The sequence below is a fragment of the Puma concolor genome, chromosome C1, assembly GCF_028749965.1.
Source record: "Puma concolor isolate L17-30 chromosome C1, mPumCon1.1.hap2, whole genome shotgun sequence".
Lineage (NCBI taxonomy): Eukaryota > Metazoa > Chordata > Mammalia > Carnivora > Felidae > Puma > Puma concolor.
Genome location: NC_141674.1, coordinates 152,373,497 through 152,392,910, shown reverse-complemented (window position 1 = coordinate 152,392,910; position 19,414 = coordinate 152,373,497). Strand labels below are relative to the sequence as shown.

The 19,414-nt window shown below is 43.0% G+C and overlaps 1 protein-coding gene and 1 long non-coding RNA gene across 4 annotated transcripts in view; one reads left to right on the top strand and one right to left on the bottom strand.

Moving 5' to 3' along the window:
* DPP4 (dipeptidyl peptidase 4) overlaps window positions 1-19,414 on the top strand; it is a 109,553-nt gene that overhangs the window by 13,734 nt on the left and 76,405 nt on the right. The window contains exons 1-2 of one of the 2 annotated variants that reach the window (XM_025934890.2): window positions 17,024-17,336; window positions 17,863-17,950. The exons of the other annotated variant lie outside the window; for it this stretch is intronic. Coding sequence (XP_025790675.1) covers window positions 17,331-17,336; window positions 17,863-17,950 — 94 coding nt within the window. The 5' untranslated portion in view covers window positions 17,024-17,330. Of the gene's footprint in view, window positions 1-17,023; window positions 17,337-17,862; window positions 17,951-19,414 lie in introns of those variants that run through there. 2 annotated transcript variants of the gene reach the window in all.
* Window positions 278-18,045, bottom strand: LOC147578500 (uncharacterized). Of its 2 annotated transcripts, XR_015255264.1 has the most exons (5): window positions 17,599-18,045; window positions 11,478-11,508; window positions 7,053-7,205; window positions 2,891-2,947; window positions 278-2,238 (listed from the first exon to the last, which is right to left on the bottom strand). It is a non-coding gene; the product is annotated as an uncharacterized LOC147578500 (long non-coding RNA). The 2 variants fall into 2 exon arrangements; XR_015255262.1 differs by lacking the exons at window positions 278-2,238; window positions 2,891-2,947 and having other exon boundaries at window positions 6,954-7,205; window positions 17,599-18,041.

Genomic DNA, 19,414 nt, shown 5'->3' with positions numbered 1-19,414 from the left:
TTTTTTGAGAAAGAGAGAGAAAGAGAGAGAGAATGAGTGGGGGAAGGGCAGAGAGAGAGGGAGACGCAGAATCTGAAGCAGGCTCCAGGCTCTGAGCTGTCAGCACAGAGCCCGCTGACATGGGGCTTGAACTCATAAACTGTGAGATCATAACCTGAGCCAAAGTCAGAGGCTTAACCGATGGAGCCACCCAGGTGCCCCTCTCAATATGACTTTTTAAAATTGTGTGAACTTGTAATCACATATGTGAGGGAAGAGCATCTTGAGTCCACTGGAAAGGTGAGCAGAGATTTGTGTTAAGTGGAAGCAGAGTTGCTTATTGGCAGAGGAAGGAAGCCAACACATGCCTGTTATAGCACATGTTTAATGGATCTTATTTTAGAACTTACAAGAACCCTAAGAGGTAGACATCTCTTATCCCTATACTGATTCATATAGTAAATCTCAGGAGAGTTGGATAAATCACCCTAATGCACGGGGCTGGGAAATTGTAAAGCCGGGATACAAATTCAGATGATTTTAAAGGTTTGTTCTTTTTATTATCCCGCCTAGTCTTCCAATGCACAGAAAATAAAATAGACTATAAGTTTTTCAAGAATAGGAGCTCTGCCCAAAGCAGCATGTATGCGTGCACTCACCAAGCATACATTCAGGGTCTACTCTGAACCAAGTTTTGTGCTAGGCCCTGAGAATACAAGGGTGAAGAAGAGAAGCAAGGACAGTCCCCATCCTTGAGGAGCTTACAGACTAGAGAGGGTTTCAGAAAAACAAAGAGACTACGATAATCAGTATGATCAGAGCCATAGGGAGAGAAAAGTGAAGGTGCTCTATAAATTCAGATTTTCAGGATTTGGCAAGGTGAGTTGGAGGAAACAGCCTCCAAGCAGAGACTTTGCAAACAAGCATTGTTTGTTTGGGTGCAGGAAACCAGGGACGCTACTGGAAAGAGAGTTCCTGGAAGGGGATACTGAGTGAGAAAAGGCCTGAAACAAAGAACAAGGTCACACTGAGAAGGTGGCAAGAATGGTGGAGATGAAAGGAGATATTGCAAAGGAATTTACAGACAATGCTCAAAGGATTGGAAACAATAGGACCACACTCACAATTGAGGACAATGTCTCTGGGCAGAGTATAGAGATCCAACAGAGGGGTAAGGAGAACAAGGAGCAGGGAGGGCACTAGAAGTCAGAAAGCCACTAGGAGAAGTGGTGGTGGCCTTCACTAAGAAGTGGTCTTGGGGACTGGGAGGTGGGAGAGCTGAGTCTGGAGACTGATGTGAGGGAGGAAAAGCACACTGGGACTGTCCACAAGCTTTGTTAAGTTTCTTAAGAATATTGAGAGAAAGCCCTAAAACAATTAATACAGCTCAACTCCCAACACACAGAATTTCATAGGAAACAACTATAAATTGATACTCCCTATTGACGCAAATGGAGACTTCCATGGAATATTACTCAGCCATAAAAATAATGAGATCTTGCCATTTGCAACAACATGGGTGGACCTAGAGACTACGATGCTAAGTGAAATAAGGCAGGCAGAGAAAAACAAATACCACATGATTTTGCTCATATGTGGAATTTAAGACACAAAACAAATGAGCAAACAAAGAAAAAAAAGAGACAAACAAAAAACAGACTCTTAAATACAGAGCATATACTGGTGGTTGCAGGGAGGGGGGGGAGATAAATAAAGGGGATTAAGACTACATTTAACTTGATGAGCACTGGAAATGTATAGAATTGTGGAATCATTATATGGTACACCTGAAACTGACATAACATTGTATATTAATTAGACTTGAATTAAAAATAAATTTTTTAAAAAGACAGTTCTCCTGAGCTCTAAAGTATAACTCTTCCTTTAAAAATCTTAAATTGCAGCATCCAGAGGGAAAATCTCTGATAATAAAGTACTCAAGCATTTTAAGGCATTTATCTTTAATGGGATTAGAAGTCTTAATCTACCTTCTTGGAATTAATAGGAGAGCAGGAATTCTTTTCCTCTAGTCCAGATGCAGTCGTTCTATGATTTTGCATTTTCTGGTTGTCCACAGAAAAAGATTTGTTCCATGATTAGTGAGCCTGTTAGGTTCCTCCTTATGTTTACGCTGCACGGTGTTATCAGATACTCATTAGCTTCTTTATTAAGACCGTCTATTAGATGCACACAAACTGAAGAAGAGCATCAGCTCTTTTGCATAATTTTGAGTTGTGAATTATTCCTGTATTCTGTGTACTGGGACAAAAATATAATGGAGAGGCGTTACGTTCGGACAGAATTTTTTCAACCCAAAAATGTTTCTTGGAATTCTCATCATAACGGTAAATTAAAATTTTTACTGGTCATTTTTTATTAATTTTGTGTTAGCACTATTTATTCATACAGAGCAGTTTAAAAATGTAAAGCATTTCTTATTGAAATACATAGTCTTCAGTGAGGTAAAGGAAGATTTCTTACATCTCCCAACACAGTTCACCTCTGACTCAAACAACACAATAGTCATTTCATAAAATGTATTGACATTAGGGTTGAGAGTAAATTAATATATTTTTTATAAGTTATGAGACTGATATTTAATTAGTGGGCTCAAAATAAAACAATTGTGTCTTCTTTCATCAAGTCCTGGTATATTATAGTATGGAACATGGTATCATGTTTCCATGTTGCAGCAGTATTTAAAACGATATTTGAACTTATCTTAAGTTTTTCTTAATAGCAATATGTTACTATTCCAATATCAATTTTATATTTGACACACGTATAAAATGTATTATTTTATGAATAAACCTTAAACATATCAGGTTGTACTATATTAAATTGTCATGCGTAGGTCAAAAATAGTCAAGGATCAGGATGACCACATGGTTCAAATCTAACCTTTACATACCTGTTTTCGTATCCCTTTGCATTATTAGCAATGGCCACCCAGTCATTAAGTGAATGCCTAAAAGAAATAACATTTATATGACATATATTCCATTAACCACTAGTTAAAAGTACTTGACCCATACATAAGCCTTAACTGCCCACAAGGATGACTGGGTAGAAAAAAGGTCCAGAAATCTGATCCTATGTATATTTGAGTTAAGCTTATGATTTTCACTAAAATAATAAAGAGTTGTTTGTTTTTTAGTAAATTCTGTGCTCGAATAAAACTTCAAAGGGAAACTTCTAAACATAAATGACCTACATACTAAGCATTGCCTTTCAAATCAATAGAGAGGATGGATAGTTACTGAAGACTGTCTACCAGCTATGCTTTCAATAGAGAATAGGAAAAAACAGAGGCTCTTCTTGGGAAAACAGGAAGATCGTGGACTTTAATTGGAAAACCTGGTTTGTCTGAGCAGTTTTATTTCACTTCCCTCAAAAGTGAGAATGCCTTGGTCATTCCTCTCTCAAAGAAGCTGTATGGCCTAGAGAGGACAGCAGGACGTTCAGGGAAGAGGTGAGGCACGTTGCATTCTAGAGCCTCTGAGATCCAGGAAGGAACTTAGAGCTGTCAGGTGGAGGTCTCTGTAGGGCCGAGGGCTGTCATGTTTCACCACTAGAGATAGCATATCAGGAGTTGCACAAAATTATTGGGTAGAAAGAAATTCTTGCCATTTATGCCTTTTATGAATTATATTTATATAAAATTCTACTTGTGTTTCGCAATATAAGTATCTTAAATTTTTGCATTCGCTCTTCCATATGTGCATTCTTAGCTCCTGAAAACCCTGAGAAAGAAAAAGAAAGGTTATAAATAGGAATTAGAAGATCTGATACCTGCCCATGAAGTGTGTACATTCGTGGGTGGAAAAGATGAACCTACAGGAAAGAGTTAGAGTATACACCTTAGTACACAGTTGTCCTCCTCCCTCAGGGCATTAGTCATGACAATACATTTCTGTAGCGCCTCCCTTCCCAGGAGCCCAAGCAACGGCCTGCAGGACAAACTGCCAAACAAGATACTCCTCATGATCCTTGGAAGCCAGTGACTCCATCTGGGAAACCAATTCAGTCTCTTCTTTCTAATCATAAGCCCCTCGGACTTGGGTCCTACCTAACCTTTGTCACGGTGGGGCAATACCTCAGGAGTCCTGGCAGGAAAATTAAATAATGCTGGTAAAAAAAGAATACCAATGACAACTCCACTCCCATTTATGGAGACTACCCCCTGCTCTTTAGAAGTGTTTTACTTAACTCGCCACACCTCTTAAATCTTTAAATACTCTTGTAAAGCACTGCTCCAAAAAGACAATGAGGCAGAGCCTGAGTAGGCAACTCGCCCACACTCTGTCTACTGTACCAATGTGCGTCTGTCCAGTGTTAGCTACCAAATAAGCCAGAGAGTGGAACAAAGAATGTTTGTTTGCATGACCGCAAAATTCTAACCCGCCCCCTACCCCCACCCTACCCAAAGTTTTCAAAGTTTCTAGAGAGATTCTGCAATGCAGTTTAAAAATCTACTGGGACTTTAAATCTATGGAAAAAGAAAATTGCCCAAATGTACCACCTCCTACCGGGAAACATCCCCATTACTTGTGCACCCCCTTCCCCTCTGGCTGGGTTACACACCACTTGAGGGTACTGTTTTATAACAGTCTGCTACAGCCCAGGCTGTCTTTCCCCTAGATAAGTTGTCTTCTCCCCACTGTCTCAGCTTAAGATTATTGCATCTACATTCCTTTCCTCCTGTGAACATCTGTTCAACATCCTTCAGACTGGAACCCATTCATGCACAGACCTTCGGGGCACTGGAATATTGACCCACAGCTTTTTCCTCTCGCAACTATTTTTAGCCTTATAGTTTGTATTTTTCAACACTCCAGTCATTTTCATGCCTCTACTTAGTCTCCTCATTTCTCCATGTTGTGTAATATTCCTTTGAGTTATCTTTTTCCAAGGAACTCAAAGAACTCGATGATTCAGCCCTCTGCCCACATACCCACATGAGGAAGGAGGCTCTCCTCCCTGCTTATCTGAGGCACAAAATTGTTTTGGCTCCAGTGCAGCTCTGTTTTTCCAGCTGTCAAGCAGCAGCTGACCAGATTTTTTTTTTTATCCACACTGAAAACTGACATGCAGCAAAGTGCGTTATGGCTGGTGGGGTGGATACAGGGTCTCAAAAAAGCACAGAAGCAAAATAGAATCTTGGAACTCAGAGTAGCAATGAACCTATGCAGAGAGGCAAGCTTGACAATTTTATTATGTGCTAGGTACCAGGCCAGCTGCTAGGAATAAACAGAATAAAACCCAGCCCTTGGCCCCTCAGAAGGGAAGGACACAAATGAATTAGCATTTATTCATTCAGTGTGTCTGTAAACACATTATGAGCAGCTATTACATGCCAGAATTTATTCTAGGCCCTGAGAGTACATCAGTGAATAACATAGACAAAATCCTTGGAGATGACTGGATGCAAAAAAAAGCATCGGATATAATTATATGGACTGGAGTCAGACCTCTTGGGTTCGAATCCTGGCTGTGTAACACTGGGAGGAATGTTTGCCTTTCTGTGCGTCGTCTGTGCGGTAGGAACGGTAACAGTACCCACCGCATAGAATTATTAGGAAGATCACAGGAGCTAATACATGTCAAGAACTTAGCAGAATGTCTAGTACCTAGCATGGGGTCCATAGTCTTACATATTATTACATTAGATAATATGAAAATTAATAAAAGGAAGTCTTATTTAGAATGGAGTCAGAAGGCTGGCAGGGGTAGTTTTCATGCTCCACCACTCCTCCGCAACTGCAGACCCAACAGGAAAGGATGCGCTTTGCACTTACGTGGTTACTACTTTACTACCCCAGCAAGCCCAAAATAGGCTCCCACCCCACTCCCCTCGACAGCCCAGCCAATGAGAGACTGCCGCAACTCAGCCAATGAAGAGCCACTATACTTTGAACTCCGGGTTTACGCCAATAGGCTTTTTGTATGTAAAAGCCCCTCCCAACACCTCCCCCTTACTCTACGAAAGAGCCTGTCTCTCCTTGGTTCTACAGATTTGCCTATGCTTTTGCCATAGTTTGCCTGTCTCCAGTTGCAATTCTTTGCTATTCCCAAATAAACCCATTTTTGCTGGTAAATTAACAGGCAGGGCATTTTTTTTTTTTTTTTTAGAGTAACAGTAATTACATTACAGAGTGAGAGAATTTTGTTAAAAAGAAGTGAGGCATGAAGCGCTCAGGGAGCATAGAAGCAAAGTACCTCACTTAGGAGGGGGTTCGGTGGACAAACTTAGAGGAGCTCCCACCGAAGTCCAGTCCATAAGATTAAGAGCTAATCCAAAGAAAAACAGGGGGAGTGGAGTACGAGGCAGAGGAAACATTGTGCTTGATGATTTGGAAGCGAAGGAGAGAGAAGCGATGCTTGGAAGTGCACCTAATTTAGCATAGGTGGGGGAGGTTGGGAGAAGCGGTTAAGAGCGGAGATCAGATCATGACAAGGAACTCCAGCTTTATCCTTCAGCAGGAGAAGCCATTAACTGTAAACGGGAAAGTGACAGAGCTGCACTGAGCGAAAGCACAAGAGAAGCCAGTCAGAGGAGACAGCTGCAGTGAACTGGATGGGAAGAGAGGAAGGCCCGAACTCACGTGAAGGTTTTTAGCTTAGAGGGGTGTGGACAAATAGCAGAGACAGGGAAGAGGCTGATGTGTAGCGTCCGAATGAGGGGACATCAAGGAAGACTTGTGGCTTTCTGGCTTGGGCAGTGTGGCAGGTGACGCCTCTCCCTGAGGTGGCGCCTGATGGAGAAGGATCAAACTTGGTGTGTGGGGGCCCACGGGGGAGTGAGTGTGGCTAGCGCCAGCAATAATTAATAATTAACTTACTGTTGGCTAAATTGCCTCTGATAGGCTTCTGAGTGATCCAGGCTGAGCCATCCAGGAGCTCAGATCCAGCAGAGAGATCCCTGCTAAAGAGATATATGGAGAAATCATCAACATTTTGGAAAGCTTCTGGGAGTAGCTGAAGTTACTCATTTATTATCTCATTAAATCTCCACAACTCTGTGAAGTAGGTTAGAAAAAGACCCACGGGCATATAATAATTGGATGACAGACCCAGGCTTGTCTGACTTTAAAATCTTCACTCTTTCCTCTTCTCCACACTGCCTTCTGGGTGGTATGTCGAACGTCTGGAAGAAGCACTTGTTTCTGTGTTTCATGGTTTTGGTACGTTGCTGATTTCACTCCAGCCCAACCCTGCTGTAGTTTCTGGAAATACAAATATTAATAAAACTTGTCTGCCACAGCCAAAGCAAGGTACAAGAGACAGAAAGACAACAGGTCGTTTCAATATAATATGGTAAGGGCAGTGGGAGAGGTATGCACAGAGCACATTTGCCACAACTTTCGAGAATCAGGAAGAGTTCTGGCCTCAAAAGTCCTAATAAAAGTGCACGTCCAATCAAATCCATTCCTTGGAATAGATGGAGTATGAGAGTGGAGAAAGGGGTGGAGAGGTGGGACCTTTGCCCGAGAGAACTTGTTTGGAGGAGTTATTACGCCAGGGGATACTTGGCATAGACGGGATCGTGAAAAGAGAAAAGAGCAAGACCTGAGTGGGAAATGGAAGGAAGAGCCCCTAGGGGACTCTCACACTCTAAACATCAGATCCACAGCTCAGTGCATTCACGTGGCCTCTGGGAATTCTAATATCCTCCCTCAGCCTCCCCCCCAAAAAAAAATGCTTTGGGGGGACCAGTAAAGCCGTCGTCTCTGGAATTTGGTCTTGGATTTTGCTAGCAAGCTTGGATGGATTAGCAATGTAAACTCCATTTGTAAACACTGTGATCTCCATGATGGGCCTGACTTGTTCACTATGATATTCCCAGTACACTGCCTGACAAGGTAGCAGGCAGTAAGTATGAACCTTGATTGGATTAAAGCTAAATGTAAATTAACAGTTAGTTACACTCAGAAAATTAAAAAGGTTTTTTAAGGAGGCGCCTGGGTGGCGCAGTCGGTTAAGCGTCCGACTTCAGCCAGGTCACGATCTCGCGGTCCGTGAGTTCGAGCCCCGCATCAGGCTCTGGGCTGATGGCTCAGAGCCTGGAGCCCGTTTCCGATTCTGTGTCTCCCTCTCTCTCTGCTCCTCCCCCGTTCATGCTCTGTCTCTCTCTGTCCCAAAAATAAATAAACGTTGAAAAAAAAAATTTAAAAAAAAAAAAAGGTTTTTTAAAATATATATTGCATTTTACATAATAGATTTACCGTGTTGAAATTTTTTGTTCTTCCTAGTAGAAGCCAGAGCCCTGAGTTGCCCATTGAAGAACGTCTGATTAAGTTATTTTCTCATTATTCATGGCCATCATCTAGTTTCCACCAAAAGACTTTGGGTGGTCTTTGCAACGTTACTCATAACCACATGACCTGATTTAGAATCAATCTTCTGTTAAAAAGGACACCACAAACCCAAAATGGAGCCACATAGGCCAAATTACCAAACCAAGGCTTCATACCTAATCTAATTGCAATTCCAAACTCCCCAGAAATGTAGTCTTCATGGGACAATCAGGAATGTTCTGGTCAGCACCAATCAGGTAATCTGTCTCATGGACTCACCATCACCAAAAGGAAATTGAGGTGATCCACCTAATAAGATCCCCTGCCATTGCCCCAAGGAAAGGTTACCTTACCTGGAACAATCCTCTTCTTCTTTTGCGAATAACTTCCTTATCCCTTATCCCTTATTTGTCTCCCTACAAAGACCTTCCATTATGTACAACTTCTTAGAGCTCCCTTTTACCTACTAGACAGGATGCTGCCCGATTGATGAATTGTTTAATAAAGCCAATTGGATCCTCCACTTTACTCAATTAATTCCAACCAAATTAATAATCCACTGTTTCTTGTGAAATCTCTTATAGTTTGTCTGCCAACATGTTAATGCTAATACATTGGTGGATATGACAGAAAATCTTAACTAGAAAGAGATAAACATTTGTAATGAAATCCTCAAGGAGTCACTTGAACACTGAGCCTTTTCCTAGGCCCCAGCAAAGTCAAAGTTAACATGTAAGTATTCAACAAACTCAGTAATCATGTATTTTTCTATATAAGACTCCTACTGAATGACTTATCTTAATTTTTTAGCACTTGCTTCTATTTCCAAGCATCTTTGAATATTATAACTGCTATCGTCAAATGGCCACAAAATGTGGACACATCATTTAAATTATTAAGATACTGATGCTAATAAAGGACACGAGAATGATGTATAACTGCCTTTGGGGTGGTCGAAGAAAACAAACATCAAGATGTGCATGCTGCTGAGATACTGGAATAGAACAGTGAGAGAATTATTATTTATGGTATCTTTTTATTGATGTAATGTCTTCCATGGCTATATCTTCATTCCATATTATGGAAATAAAACAAAGACCATCCAAATAGGAACAATCAAAAGCTATGTTTTCAGAGCTTAATAGTGTAAGGGAGTCAGCCACCATCACTTGGCATTTGGGCCCAAGGCAGGCAGGGGAGTGGGAGTGCGTTATAGGTTAAAAAAAAAAAAAAAAAGCAGGAGGTCTTCAAGTGCGCCCTGATTGGAGAATATTGGCATGGGAAAACAGGAAGAAGTCTGACTAGAAATAGAATATCTTGTAAGATTAGGTTGGGGAGCATATTAATCTTTTTTCTGGTTAGTTCCAAGTTAGCGGGGGAAGCTGGCAGTCATTGACCAAGCCCTGACCAAGGTTGCTGTAGAGGCTGTAAGTCGGAATCCAATTGTCATATATGATCTGGTCATTATCTACCTGCATATGGAGTTTCTCAGCATTAAGATTTCAGAGGTTAGCTTTCCTAGAATGAACTCAGTATATCTATCATATGCTGGAACCAGTGCTCCAAAGGAGTAAAGATATCCTGCTGATACTGAGTAATTGCCACATTGGTGTTGAAACTGTGTTAAATATACACCAAGCATTCTCACTGAGGACAATTTTGTTCCAAGGGAATGATTCTTGGGGGGCTATATACATATATATATATATATATATATATATATATATATGTATATGTATATATATATATGTATATGTGTATATATATATATATATTTGTATGTGTGTATGTATATTTATATATTTATATTTATTGCTATTTCTTTCCTTACATTATAGCAACCACTACCTACCCAGCCCATCCACTCCACCACTAACTCCAGCCTCATAAACATGTATCAACAGCATCACATCTACCACATGTTTAAAGCTTGAAAAACACTAAGGAGGAGATGTCATCATAGCCACAGCCGCTTTGTGAGAATATGGTTCTAATGATCTTGAACACATTTTCCCATAAAGTCTTAAGTCAGTCTTCTTAGTAACTTACTAGAAGCAAATTCTCCCAATTAAAAAAAACCTACAGAATATCCAGAAGGCACCAGTGAAAGAAAAACACAGAAGTCTTCTCCCCCTTGGGCTGGTGTCTGGTCTAAAAAGTAGCAAAAGGCCTTTCCTGAGCACTAAGTGTGACAAGAACCCCTTATTTGGTATTACTCATAATTGGGGCAAAGCAAACGCCCCAAACCACAGCTGGGGAAGTTTTTAGAGAGTTATAGTTAAGTAAAAATCAATGTGATTAAATTCTTTTATGATAAGCTTCACAAAGAGAAGCACCTTCCCAATTAATTTTGCAACATCAAGTGTATTGCCCCTCATCCTGTCTTCTTTCTCTCATCCATCCAGCACATACTACTGCCTGATTCTCACAGCTGAAGTTCAAATATTAACTTTTCCCCAGCAAAAACTTTCAGTGGCTCCCTAGTATATGCTGAATATTGAATTTAAGACCAAAGAATATTTGACAACTGACCTTTATTTCCCAGTACTCTCTAGAATACCCTATATCCTGGCGAAACTACACTAATAGATTTTGCCTGAAGATCCTCCAACTTTCTCATTCAGCCTTTGTGTGCAGTTGTTCTTTGGCCTAAAATTTCTTTCCATATATCTGAATCCACAGAATTATCCAGCCAGCTTTCTATCTTTTATATATCTCTTGGTAGGATTGAATTTTGTTGTAAATAGGTTCTATTTAGGATACAACCAGAATAATCTTCCAAACTATGGTTGGTAGGAAAAACAGAAACAGATGGGATCAATGTTGAAGGTAACCTGTAAAGTGAGTTTTGATCTGGATTTTAAAGGAGGTGAGGTGTGAGGTTTGGTTTGGGCAGCAGGAGTCCATTCCCAGATAAGTGGGGCAGATTACATGGGGGATAGGTATCCACTGAGCAAAAGAACAAATAAAAACCTTTGTACTTACTTTACTTATCCTCTAAAGCCAAGACCAAGGAGGAGAATCTGTTCAGCTCCCTCACCACTCCCTCTGTCCTGGACCAGCCTCTCTCTTTCCCTTCTTTCTACTTGTGAGATCCCCCTTCTTCCATGCCTCTGGTTCCAACCCCCAAGAACACAGAGAAAGATTTTAGATATTTTTTCTTCATTTATCATTTCACATTTTCATTTTTTCAATACTTACTACGCATGTGTTCTGAGCATTTCACGAGACCCTGGAAAATGAAGGACCAAAGAATATTATAAAAGCATAAATGGAACATTTCCAATCTTTATGAGAAGATGATTAGCAAATAATACACACTATCACCATGTTGGGTTGTTTATTTCGTTATTTTTCATTTGGGCCCTCCCATTTACTCTTTGCCTTATCTTCCCTGCCCATTGCCTTATGAGTCTGATCCCTACAGATTGCATGCTCTATTATCCAGGTTTCTTTGCCCTCTGGTATTAGTTGCTTTCAGCCAGTAGGAGGTACCAGCAAGATATTAAAGAGAAGTAGGAGAAAGTTACCAAAGTATTTATTCCTTCTGCTTTTCATCTATGTTGTGCTGTAATCTCACATTGGTTCCATCTTTGCAGGGCAACAGCTCACTCTAGGTGACCCCACCTCCAAGACTGAGGGTTCTTAAAAGGGGTTGTTCCCATAAACAGCTACAAGGATAACATGGTAACCAGAGTTTCACCTGGAATGATGGTGGTTCATTTATCATGAGGTACTTAAGAATGAAGTAGATGGACAGCATTCTAAACTATGGCTTGATTTAAGCAATCAGAAAAATTCTAGGTCTGTGGCAGAAATCTCACTTAAGTTGCCGTAATAGAAATTCATAGCCTCTTAAGTTTCCAGACTCAAACTATTTCATTCTCAAACCAGAATGCCATGTTTAAAATGAAGTCCAGGGGCGCTTGGGTGGCTCAGTCAGTTAAGCACCTGACTTTGGGTCAGGTCATAATCTCAAGGTTTGTGGGTTCGAGCCCCATGTCAGACTCTGTGCTGACAGCTCAGAGCCTGCAGCCTGCTTTGGATTTTGTGTCTTCCTCTCTCTCTGCCCCTCTCCCCACTCATGCTCTGTCTCTCTCTCTCTCTCTCTCTCTCTCTCAAAAATAAATAAAAATGGGGGCGCCTGGGTGGCGCAGTCGGTTAAGCGTCCGACTTCAGCCAGGTCACGATCTCGCGGTCCGGGAGTTCGAGCCCCGCGTCAGGCTCTGGGCTGATGGCTCAGAGCCTGGAGCCTGTTTCCGATTCTGTGTCTCCCTCTCTCTCTGCCCCTCCCCCGTTCATGCTCTGTCTCTCTCTGTCCCAAAAATAAATAAACGTTGAAAAAAAAAAATTTAAAAAATAAATAAATAAATAAATAAAAATGTTTAAAATTTAAAAAAATAAATAAAATAAACATTAAAAAATAAAACAAAATAAAATAAAATGAAAGCCAGATCTTTTCGAGGAAGGAGCCTGCAGTTGCCACACTAACTTAAATCTTCTTCCAAGTTTCCCTCAGGAAGACACGTGACATAAAGTTAAGTTGGAAAGTGACCTGTGAAAAGGGACATGCTCAGACCTCCCGGGAGTTATTAAATACTAGCCCTAGGTTTATACTCATTTCTATAGGGTTAAAACACCATTATGGTCCAGTGGTATATTAATTTCCTATTGCTGCTGTAAGAAATGATTACAGGGGCACCTGGGTGGCTCAGTTGGTTAATCATCAGACTCCTGATTTTGACTCAGGTCATGATCTCTCTGTTTGTGAGTTCAAACCCTGCATCAAGTTCTGTGCTGACCGCTGGGAGTCCGCTTGGATTCTCTCTTTCCTTTTCTCCCTGCCCCCCCCCCAATAAACAAATAAACATTAAAAAAAAAAAAAAAGAAATCACTAGAAACCTGGTGATGTGAAACAACAGAAATATATCAGCTTATAATTCTGGAGGTCAGAAGTCTGAAATAGGTCCTACTGGGCTAAAATCAAGGTGCTATCAGGTGGTGTATTCCTTCTAGGCTCTAGGGAAGAATTCTTCTCCTGCCTTTTTCAGCTTCTAGCCTGCATCCCTGACTGGTGAAGAGACGTTACGGTAAGAAAGGCCAATGGGAAGCCCCTGGAACTGTCCCTTCCCCACAGCTACAGAGTAAAATCAAAAGTAATACCACATCCCTGGTGGTATTATCACAAGATAAGAACCCAAAAAATGCAAGAATGCTGGTTTTCTATCCTACACTCAATTTCCCCATTCATTTAGTCAGTGCAAAAGTAAGATGAATTGTGGAAAATGTTTATGAATCAACCTCAGCAGCCATTTCCAGTGTGGTAACTTTACTGGGTCAAACAATATCGACCTAGTACCTGGGGGCTATTAACCTGAAGAATACTTTTTTCTTGATCTAATTAATAGGACCATCCAAAAGAGTTTTTCTTAACTTAGAAGGGTCAGCAGCATAGTTTCACCATCTTACTTCAGGGCTACGTCAACTCTCTTGCTCTCTGTCATAATATGGTCTCCCAGGACCTTGGTCGTATCCCATAGAATATCACACTGATCCATCACCTGGGTAACATTATGCCAATTGGACCTCAAGAACCATAAGTAGCGATTTCGTTATGTGCTTTAGTAAGACAAATATGGCCACAGAGTAGAGGGTAAATCCCATGAAAATCATGCAAAGTTTCAAGGAATTCAGTAGTCTAGAGTATGCCAGGATATCTCCTCTAAAGTGAAAGATAAGTCACTATACCTTGTATGCCCACCACGAAGAGGAACAGTGTTTGCCAGAACTCTTCAGATTTTGGAGAAATGATATACCATAACTGGAAGTGCTTCTCCAACCCATTTGCCAAGCGCTTCTAAGTCTGTCTGTCTCAAATGGAGCCTGGAGCAAGAGAGGGCTTCCAAGTTGAGGCTGCCCTGATACTTGTATCTTAATGATCTAGCAGATGCAGTACTTTTAGACATGTCTGTGGCAGCCAGAGATACCGTACAAGGCCTCTGGCAAACCCCAATAAGAGAATCACAGAGGGTATGCCTAAGGACTCATGTCCTTTTTGCCAATTTATTAGCTACCTATTGATGTATAATAAAATACCCCCAAAACTCTGGGGCCCATCTTAGATTTTGGCTACAACAGTCAACAATTATTCACTATACGAAAACCAACTCCTCTCTTTCTCCAGGGCCCTGGTAGAGACAGAAAGCATGATCCCGGAACCAAGACTACCAAGCATAGTAGTCTTCTAGGGCTGCTGTAATAAAATACCACAAACCAGCAGCTTACGCTTCTGGAGGCTGGGAGTCCCAAATCAAGGGATCGGCAAGGTTGGTTCCTTCTGAGGGCTGTGAAGGATGAACCTGTGCCAAGTTTCTCTCCTTGGCTTGTAGATGGTCATCTTCTCCTTGTGTCTTTTTACATCATCTTCTTTCTGCGCATATCTGTCTCTGTGTCTAATTTCCCCTTTTTATAACCACTCAGATTAGAGCCCACCCTAATGACTTCTTTTTAACCTGACTACTTCTGTAAAGATCCTATTTTCAAAACACCTGTAGCTTCATGGGGAGTTCTCGATAGCCAGGTAACAGAGGAAAGGTCAGCTTTATGCCAAGTAAGCTGGCAGCAGTCCTAACTGGATGGCTGCTGCATCACAGCCCCTCTCAGGGATGTCTTGGAATAGAGTAGGAAGAGAAATCTTCCTAAGGGGCAGAACTTTTATTACAGCTGTTTTTTTCATTTTTCATGGAAAGAGAAATGGCCTGATATAAGATCAACACTGACTCATAGGTGGCAGCTAATGTGTTGGCCAGCTGGTATCTTAGGGACTTGGAAAAAACAAGCTTGAAAGACTGGTGATAAAGAATTTGGGGTAGGGGAGATTTGGGAAAAGAATATCTTGAAGAGGGAAGGGTTTGAAGATATTTGTGTCTCATGGAATGCCCTCCAGAGAACAAGATTATCTGTCCCATGGATGTCAGCCAACCTCCCCCCAGCTTCCCCTTGCTGGATGTATGGTGCCATGATACCGGCATGGAGGCTAAGCGTGGGCTCAGCTGTATTGCCTTCCCTCTCCAAGGCTAATGTGACTTGTGGCTTCCTTCCTCCATTGCTTTGTGCACAAACTGATAAGAGCAGAGGCCTACACTGAGCCCCCAGTATGGCACCATTCCCTGTAGTCCTTGTTGGTTGGCTCTTTTCATCGCTCCAGCTCACAGGCTCCAGTAACACTATTGACTCACCTTCTGAGCAGTTGGAAAAGGGAGGAGCAGATGGAATTGAAATATATGACTAAAGGCAGAGTTGAGAGGAATTGGTGGCCAAGTGAATGTAGTAGGAGAATGGCAAAGAAAACCTGAGATGAGTGAAGTTTTCAGTTTTTGTGAATGGTGAATGGGAACACTTTGAATGAAGACAGGGATGATCAGAGAAGGGTAGGGAGAGACTGATGGAGGAGATGAAGAGTTCAGTTTGAGCCTCTGGAAGTAGGTGAGGGTGAGCATATGTATGCATCGTGAGCAACCAGTGGTCAAGGAGGGGGAAAGATCCTGAGTTTAGAAGCAAAGTCAGCACTTGAGATAAAGGATGAAAACTTGATTTTATTCATAACTATGTTAATGTCCCACAGGACTTTGCATGTTTGATCTTTTACCTCTAACTATGGACACGGAGACTTTGCTTTTCAGCTGCAGTGAACAAGCTGAAGAGGCCTTTAAGAAATGGTGGGGCGGGGACACTTACCCTCAGAGGAAGTAAGCATAGGGAGACCCTAAAGGCAAATGTTTACCACAGCATTTTATACTGAAAGTGCCAAATGCACAGACCTCACCTGTCTTGTCCCACTTCTCTATCTCCAGCAACTAGAAGAGGGTCTGGCACCTTGTAGCCACCCAAATATTTAGGGAGTGGTCAGAATAAATGGGAGGATGTGGCAATGAGGGAAGGAAGGAAGGAAGGAAGGAAGGAAGGAAGGAAGGAAGGAAGGAAGGAAGGAAGGAAGGGAGGGAGGGAGGGAAGGAGGGAGGGAGGAAGGAAGGGGGGAAGGAAGGGAGGGAGGGAGAGAGGAAGGAAGGAAAGGAGGGAGGAAGGAAGAAAAGGAGAAAGGAACCAACCTTCAGAGCATAATGGGGACGTGGGGAAGGGAAAAGCCAAAAAGACCTCCTTTTCCCTCACCCTCTGTAAGACTGAAAGATGAGAGGCCATGTGGAGTAATGGTTAAGAACATGGACTCTGAATTCAGGCTCCAAGACATCCTAGCTGAGCGGCTTGGACAAGTGACTTAACTTTTCTGTGCCTAGGCTTCCTCCCTGCAAAATAAACACAGTAAATGCTTACAGAAGCTCCTGGGGAAAAAGTAAGTTCCACATAATTGTTATTGTTATTATTTTTGGCAACTTGATGAGAAGGTAAAACAAGCTGGAAATTCCCTGCGGAGGGTGAATTCAGCTACTTAGCCTTTAAGCGCCATTCACAAATTGAATAATCCCATTCTCTCACTTTGCCTTCCAGAAGCTTTAAACACCCCCCTGCTTCCCAACATACTTTCACTAGCAAAAGACAGAGGCCTGGGTTTTAGCACAGCTGCCAGCAATGAGCCGTGAGTCCGCAGACCCCACGGGAGCCGAGCACCCAGATCCCTTATTAGCCAAGGCCGACCGCCGTCTGTGCGTGGGGTGCGGCCCGCAGGCTCACTCCGGTTCGCGCTCTCGCCACCCCGCCCGCGCGTCCCGGGGCCACCCCGCCCGCGCTTCCCGGGGCCCCCGCGCCCTGCGCGCCCCGGCTGCCGACCCGCGCCCAGCACACGGGGGAGGCGCCTCTCGGGCGCCCCCCGGCCGGGATGCCAGTGCCCGGCGCAAGGCGCGCCTTCGCCCGCAGCCTGCCCGCGGCCTTTATACCGAGCCGGCCGGGTGCTCACTAATGTTTAACTCGGGGCCGAAACTTGGAAGCGCCCAGTGACTCCGCGCGCCGAGCAGCGGAGCTGGAAGCGCGTCTCGGCGGCTTGCCTGACTTCTGCCTGCGCTCCTGCTCCGAACGCTCAGTTCCGGGCACACGCCGACCATGAAGGTGAGTGAGGAGCGCCTTTCCCTAACCCCAGGGGCGAATTGTAGGTGCTTCTTCACCAGACTCTCCCGCAAGTGACCCCGAAGCTCGCGGAACGGAACCAAGGGCTCCTGTTCGGCGGAAGTTCCAGGGCCACCCTCGACAGGTGAAGGGACCTCCCCGAGTTCCCGCCAGGCGCTCGCCCCCCGGGGTTTCTGCTAGAAAGAGGTGCCAAGCCTTGGAGGACGCAGAGAGCCATCCATAAAACGCTCGCTCGAACCCTCACCTGGCTTCTCCCTCACTTGGCTTCTGACGTTCAGGAGGCGTAGAGAAGCAAACGCTAGTGTGCTTGGAGGCCAAAAGTTCAAGGGCGACCGCTCTTGGCAACCTCCGCGCTCCAAACCCTCCCAGCCCACTGTGCCCCCTTTCCAATGCACGCCCATCGGCAAACCCCGCTGCCTAGGGTGCAGGGCGGGCCCCGACCCTCTACCTCTACTGCGCTGGGGCTCGACGGCTCGCTCTAACCGGACACGATCTGACCCGCCTGCAGACACTGTGGAAGGTGCTCCTGGGACTGCTGGGGCTTGCTGCGCTCATCACCATCATCACCGTGCCGGTGGTTCTGCTGAACAAAGGCAGTAAGTTCGAAACATTTGAAAAAGATAAGACAACTGGAGACCGGGATCGGGTTCTACCTTACCACACCGAGAGCTAAGGATCTTGCTGGGGGCTTGGACCAGTGCACCAGGTTGTAGGTGAGGCTTCCCTGGTCGTGGCTAGATGCCCTTCCCGGGGTCTCCAGCGTTCAGGCTGCAAAAGGTTGGCAGCGGCCACATTTTATGTATCATAAATACACACTTCCTGAAATTAAGGAGAAGCCTTAGGATTTCTTTTTATTAAATTCCAAGTTAAATGTTTAATATGATTTCAATTAAAAAAAAAAAAATAGCCTCCCTAGTAGGGATCTTCAAAGGAGAAGATGTGGTGTTTGAAGGTCCCGAACAGTAGTAAGGCTGTCATAAAAGGAGGGGAAAAATGAGAGAAAGAAAACTCCCAAGATACAGTTTTGAGAAAAGACTGTATGGGGAACCCAGGTTCTTTTCCTAACAGGGCGATGGAAAGTCATTAATTGGAGAGTTGAGATGCAGGGAAATAACTATTGACCACTTATAGCAGTATTTCAGAGTAAATCATAAAACTGGTGTACGTGGTAATATTCGGAAGGGGATGGGATCAGTGATGTGTGGTGGATTCTTTCATTGAAAGCCACCTTCATTTCTTTTAGCTTTCCTGACCCAGTGCAGCTCTAGTTCCTGATATAAAATGTTCATGTAATGGAATACACCTTATTGGGTGCAAACAAGTGAGAACAACTAGTTTGGGTCTCTTGTGGCCTTACTTTCCTTCTAAGTAAATATTTACTTTCATTTCAGTAAGACACATTCTAGTCAGCCAACTGAAGCATTCTCTCTGGATGCTCTATCTAACCAGGAAATGTGCAGGCAGTGCTCACGTACTGAGGGGTCTTCTCCAGATTTCAAGGTGACAGCTCAGAATTAGTTTGTGAAGCTATCAAGGACTATGTTTGCCTGGCAATTCCAGGACTGGGGCAGAGGTCCCAAAGGTTAAGTAACTGAGTGTGCTGACCTATTGATAATGACTTTTAGTTAAGAAAGCAATGGTTACCATCGTTTTAAACAATTAAATGGCAGACATCAGCTCACTTATATTTGACTCTTGTTTTTTTGAAATGATACTTTGTATGTTTAAACAACCACACACACAAAGCCTGGCTGTAAGAAAAGAATGGATCATCCATACGATCAATAAATATTCACGTGGCTTACATTATGTCCCAGGCACAGTGCTACTTGCTGCAAATACAAGGCTTGAAATTTTTAAAGATCTCTGACCTCAAGAACTTTATAGCTAGTGGGAAACAAATATGCAAAAAGTCATGCATTTTTTTTTTTTTTAAAACGGATAGCTCATTTGTCTCCAGAACATCACTGAAGCACACCACAGCATCACTGGAAGAATGGGTATAAAGCTGTAACTATCAGAACTTTCCTTGAGGAAACTTGGAAGGAACACCAAACTTT